Below are 5,477 nucleotides of genomic sequence, written 5' to 3'. Positions count from 1 at the left end.
TAATGCACATCACTTAAGCCTTGCAAGCATTGCAACTAATGAGTTAGTTGCGGGATGATGTATTACAGAACGAGTAAAGAGACTTGCCGGTAACGAGATTGAACTAGGTATTGAGATACCGACGATCGAATCTCGGGCAAGTAACATACCGATGACAAAGGGAACGACGTATGTTGTTATGCGGTCTGACCGATAAAGATCTTCGTAGAATATGTAGGAGCCAATATGAGCATCCAGGTTCCGCTATTGGTTATTGACCGGAGACGTGTCTCGGTCATGTCTACATTGTTCTCGAACCCGTAGGGTCCGCACGCTTAAGGTTTCGATGACAGTTATATTATGAGTTTATGAGTTTTGATGTACCGAAGTTAGTTCGGAGTCCCGGATGTGATCACAGACATGACGAGGAGTCTCGAAATGGTCGAGACATAAAGATTGATATATTGGACGGCTATATTCGGACACCGAAAGTGTTCCGGGTGATTTCGAAGAAAACCGGAGAGCCGGAGGGTTACCGGAACCCCCCGGGAGAAGTAATGGGCCATATGGGCCTTAGTGGAGAGAGAGAGGGGCAGCCAAAGGTGGGCCGCGCGCCTCCTCCCCCCTGGTCCGAATTGGACTAGGAGAGGGGGGGGGCGGCGCCCCCCTTTCCCTCTCCCTCCCCACTTCCTTCCCCCTCCTAGTAGGAGTCCTACTCCTACTAGGAGGAGGACTCCTCCTTGGCGCGCCTATAGGGCCGGCCGGCCTCCTCCCCTTGCTCCTTTATATACGGGGGCTGGGGGCACCCCTAGAGACACAAGTTGATCCACGTGATCATATTCTTAGCCGTGTGCGGTGCCCCCTTCCACCATAGTCCTCGATAATATTGTAGCGGTGCTTAGGCGAAGCCCTGCAACGGTAGTACATCAAGATCGTCACCACGCCGTCGTGCTGACGGAACTCTTCCCCGACACTTTGCTGGATCGGATTCCGGGGATCGTCATCGAGCTGAACGTGTGCTAGAACTCGGAGGTGCCGTAGTTTCGGTGCTTGATCGGTCGGGCCGTGAAGACGTACGACTACATCAACCAAGTTAACGCTTCCGTTGTCGATCTACAAGGGTACGTAGATCACACTCTCCCCTCTCGTTGCTATGCATCACCATGATCTTGCGTGTGCGTAGGAATTTTTTTGAAATTACTACGTTACCCAACACAAATCTGGTATGATAGCTGCACCTTCAATACTAGCCATATCATTGGGTGGAATATCAAAGAGTATACTTGAGAAAGCGGAAGCTGGCGGTAGCTTGCCATCGATGTCGTCAAGAATCATATCATGTACTCTTCACCTAAGTACATCCTGAAAAGAACACCTCTCTGAAAAGATACCTGGTAGATAGTATACACCACGTACATATCTATCCAAATTAGGCACTATAACATACTTGAGGAACTTTGGTCTAGATTTGTAAAGGCAAAGGGTACGCCCAATGTATTTGAAAACCCCAGACAAGAGCATGAGCACCGTGGCAGTGAGGAGTCGGTTGTCTTGCCAAGATGATATGGAGATTACATAGGCGGCCACTGATGCTTGGGTGATCAATCCAAGCAGGTGGCGTTGCGAGGGCAATTTTGACTATTTTGACCTGTGGACGAAATCAATTCACAAAATGAACTGCCCGTGAAACTATTTCACAGCACTGATCCTTTTGTGTGGCGCCCGCCACGCAGGCGCCACACCCTACGGTGCAGCGCCCAGCTCGGGGGCGTTGCACGCCAGTCCACCGTGGCAGCCCTTGGGCCCGCACCCAGCAGTGCAGCGCCTCAGAGCTAGGCGCTGCACCGTAATGTGCAGCGCCCGGCCCGCAGGCGCTGCACTGTGACTTAGATGCCAGCCGCCCGCTGCCCCCCCCCCACCCCACCCATTCGTTCCAGAGGAGTTACAGAACAGGCGGCCGGCGGCTTCCTCCTCTCCCCCTGTCAATCCCCTCTTAAAAAATCTTCAAGACCGACGATTTGGCCCGTGGATTCCTTCACCAATCCATCCTAGAAGGTACTTTTCTCCGATCCCCTTCTTTCTATCCATAGAATGTATGCTATTTCGGAGATTTGAGGAACCCTTGTTTGAATCTTGTGTGTATTAGATTTAGGAAATTTTTTTTTGAATCTTGCGTGTATTAGATTTGGGGAACCCTTGTTAGACTAGAATGTGGTTTGGATACATAGGTTGACATGTTATTTATATAGTTTGGATACATAGGTTGACATTTTATTTATATGGAAAAGATATTTGTATTGAATCTTGCATGAGGTAGGCTTAGTTTAGTTTATTGAAATTACATTTGTATTGGCAAGAACGGTTTGGATACATATGCTTTGTATTTTGCATCTAGTAGGCGTACTTTAGTTTATTTGTATTGAAAAGATAATCGTGTTGACAAGAAAGCTTTCTTTCAAAATTGTTAGGATGGTTTGGCTTCTCGATGATCACTGGGACAAACAACACCGGTCGTACGCTATGGCGGTGGAGCAGCGGGTAATAATGAAAGTGGCCTGTTTTATGAATTTCGTATTTATTTCAAACACCAATACCCCATATGTAATGTTATGAATTGTTTGTTTGTAGGCGCTTGCACCTTTGAAGCTTCGTTCTCACGGGGTCACCCTTGGGTGGATGCGCTATGATGAGCGATACACACCGTATGTAAGGGAGACAGGACTTCTCCCTTTCATTCATATGGTCAGACGGTCGACGCCACCCAACAATGCTCCAGCACTCACCGCGCTTATTGATCATTGGCGGCCGGAGACACATAGTTTCCATCTACGGACCGGGGAGATGACAGTGACGCTCCAGGATATTGCTATGATCACCGGTCTTCCTATCGATGGGAATCCTCTGTGTATGAGCACCGACTCCGATGGGTGCGCGCGCAGATGCATGCCCTTATCGGTATGGTTCCTCCGGAGCCTCCGGAACCAGCAGCAGAAAACAAGAAGAAGGAAAGAGTCGCAGCCGGTGCTACTTTCACGTGGATTACTGATCACTTTGGTACTTGCCCACCGGAAGCTGATGAGGACACGGTCAAGATATATGCTCGTGTCTACATGTGGTATGTGATATCCAGGACTATGTTTGCTGATGGCACAGGCAAGAATGCTCCATGGATGTGGCTGAAGGCGTTGACCGTCTTCGATAGCAAATGGAGTTGGGGTTTGGCGACACTAGCTTACTTGTATAGACAGGTATGAAGTTGTTTCTTTTTCACTTCATTGCTACATTATGAATGCGGTCTTGCTCTTAATTGAACCATGTTCTCTTTTATGTGCAGTTGGACGAAGCCTGTTGTAGGTCATCTGGAGGTATTGGTGGTTGTTTGCTCGCACTTTCCATATGGAGCTGGGAGCGTTTGCCGGTTGGACGTCCGAAGAAGGTGAAGTACGATGATTGGGACGACAAAGGCGACCTACTACGGCTACCCACTTGGGCTTACAAGTGGGATGTGATAAATGAGACGACAGATGATCCCTCGGTCAGGTACAAGTTGTGCCAGAGTGAGCTTGACGCGATCACGCCTGAGCAGGTGAATTGACATGGCATAAGCGATTATGATGCTTCTATTGCAACTCGATATCAATTTTGCATTCTATCCCATTTTGCAGGTGATATGGGAGCCGTATGGAACAGGAGATAGTTTTGGTAACCCTTTAGAGTTCAGGCTGAATCCGATGTGCACTAGGGATAGGGATCTCTGGCGTATGCGGTGCCCACTCATATGCAACTGGGCGGTTGAGCTTCACCTCCCACATCGAGTGCGCCGTCAGTTTGGTTTGTTCCAGGCACATCCGCCGGAGTGGGAGGACACGGACAAGTTGCTACACGCGTAAGATATAATTAACCTTGAGTACTTAGCAGCTTCTCGGCGGTTTCGATGCTACTAATATTATGTTTCTAACTTGCAGGTTGGATAGGAAAAGGCAGCGGAAGATTAAGGATTGGGCCAAGCATCACAGAAAGTATGTCGTACAGTTTGCGCTTAGTGTGGAGCAAGCTAGGGCTAGAAAAGGAGTCCAGCTTCGTGAGCACTGCCCTGTAGCGTTCAACAACTATCTCACATGGTTTCTTGCAAGTACCCGTGTGGAGGTATGCAAGCCGGCGTATGCTGAGGAGATTTTGGAAGAACCCACTGTTTTTGATGAGGTAGCCCAACACCAGTACAACGCATTAGTCAGGAAAGGCAACTCAGTGATCCCTTCAGCTCCAATGATGAACTTTGTGGTATTTGCCCTCTTTGCTTTTCATTCACTCTATTCACATCTTCGCTTGCCTAACACGTTAATACCATTTCTGTTCATAGCGTGCCCAGATCAAGAAAGCAGCTGATGAGACCGAGACTATTCTTGAAACAACCCCGGCTGGCAAAAGCGATGGAGAAGGTGCACTTCGAGCATTCATCAAGGTTCACATCTCCTTCAAACTAGACTTAACATGTGTTGCTACGTTCGATGTCTCATTCACTTGTACATGTTGCAGCGCCAGGGCCAAAAGTTAAGGCGGCTATCAAACCTTTTTGGTTGTCGTGACCCCGAGTATGTATCACAAGAACGGTCTAGGTCGGCGACACCATCAGATCCCGCTTCGGGCCAGAGCCATGGTGATCATTTGGAGGATGAGGATGTGGGTGTGGTCATCCAAGAGGTATGGCATGAGCATATATATCCAATTGTTGATGCATTGCTAACTATATCCTCACACACGGTCTTTCCATATCTTTTGTTGATGCATAGGTTGCTGATGATGATATGACCTTGGGGGCGTACCAGGTTAGGTCTGCATACATGCTAAAGCCTAGAAAGGGAATCAACAAGTACACACCTGAAGACTTCACCGAAAGAGGCAAAAGGACGGTCGGCACCTCGCGGATGGCGGCTTTGGATGACTATTTGGATGACGATGTCGATGACGTGGAGGAACCGGAGCCGGAGCGGGAGCGTGTTCCTCTTCCTAGGAAGGTCAAGAAGTTAGCCAGCAAGAGGGGGGGAGCAGCCAAAAAGCGCTCAAGGAACTAGCTCTTCTTAGGAACCAGCCATAGTCCTTTATTTGTGGTAGCTCTATGTTGAACTTGATCCTCTTTGTATGTCTTAGTTATGTTGAACTTGGAGTTGACGTCTTAGCAATGTTGAACTTGGTCCTCTATGTTGCACTTGTTGTCTTAATAATGTTGAACTTGATCTTCATTAGCTTCACCATTAAAGCCCTCATCTTGATCATTCACATTGGCAGTCTCGACATGTTTGAACTGGTCTGGATCCTCGAGGGTGACCTCAACTCCCTGCTCAACCACATTGAACTCTGAACCATGACAATCACCCTCTGGGTGCACCAAGTCCCCCTCTCCCTTCCTCATCTCTACCTGATAATGATTCTGTTTGCAAGCTACAGCCCATGCAGCGCCTAGCACCGAGGCGCCACACTCTACAGTGCAACGCCTAGCT

The 5,477-nt window shown here is 48.6% G+C and overlaps 1 protein-coding gene across 1 annotated transcript; it reads left to right on the top strand.

Moving 5' to 3' along the window:
- The first annotated feature begins 2,448 nt into the window (after positions 1 to 2,448).
- On the top strand, positions 2,449 to 5,051 carry LOC119329899. The gene is made up of 7 exons (XM_037602998.1): positions 2,449 to 2,517; positions 2,608 to 2,721; positions 2,952 to 3,227; positions 3,314 to 3,565; positions 3,822 to 3,862; positions 4,083 to 4,257; positions 4,770 to 5,051. The coding sequence occupies exons 1-7, from the start codon at positions 2,449 to 2,451 to the stop codon at positions 5,049 to 5,051; spliced, it is 1,209 nt and encodes a 402-aa protein (XP_037458895.1).
- The last annotated feature ends 426 nt before the right edge of the window (positions 5,052 to 5,477 follow it).

The sequence above is a fragment of the Triticum dicoccoides genome, chromosome 7A (genome assembly GCF_002162155.2).
Source record: "Triticum dicoccoides isolate Atlit2015 ecotype Zavitan chromosome 7A, WEW_v2.0, whole genome shotgun sequence".
Lineage (NCBI taxonomy): Eukaryota > Viridiplantae > Streptophyta > Magnoliopsida > Poales > Poaceae > Triticum > Triticum dicoccoides.
Note: the sequence above shows the minus strand (reverse complement) of the source record. Positions and strands in the feature narration are given on the sequence as shown.

Coding starts and splice junctions, on each gene's coding strand:
- LOC119329899 (XM_037602998.1), top strand. CDS start 2,449: ATGGTTTGGCTTCTCGATGATCACTGGGACAAACAACACCGGTCGTAC. Junction 2,518..2,607: donor CTATGGCGGTGGAGCAGCGG/GTAATAATGAAA, acceptor GTTTGTTTGTAG/GCGCTTGCACCTTTGAAGCT. Junction 3,566..3,821: donor ACGCGATCACGCCTGAGCAG/GTGAATTGACAT, acceptor GGTTTGTTCCAG/GCACATCCGCCGGAGTGGGA.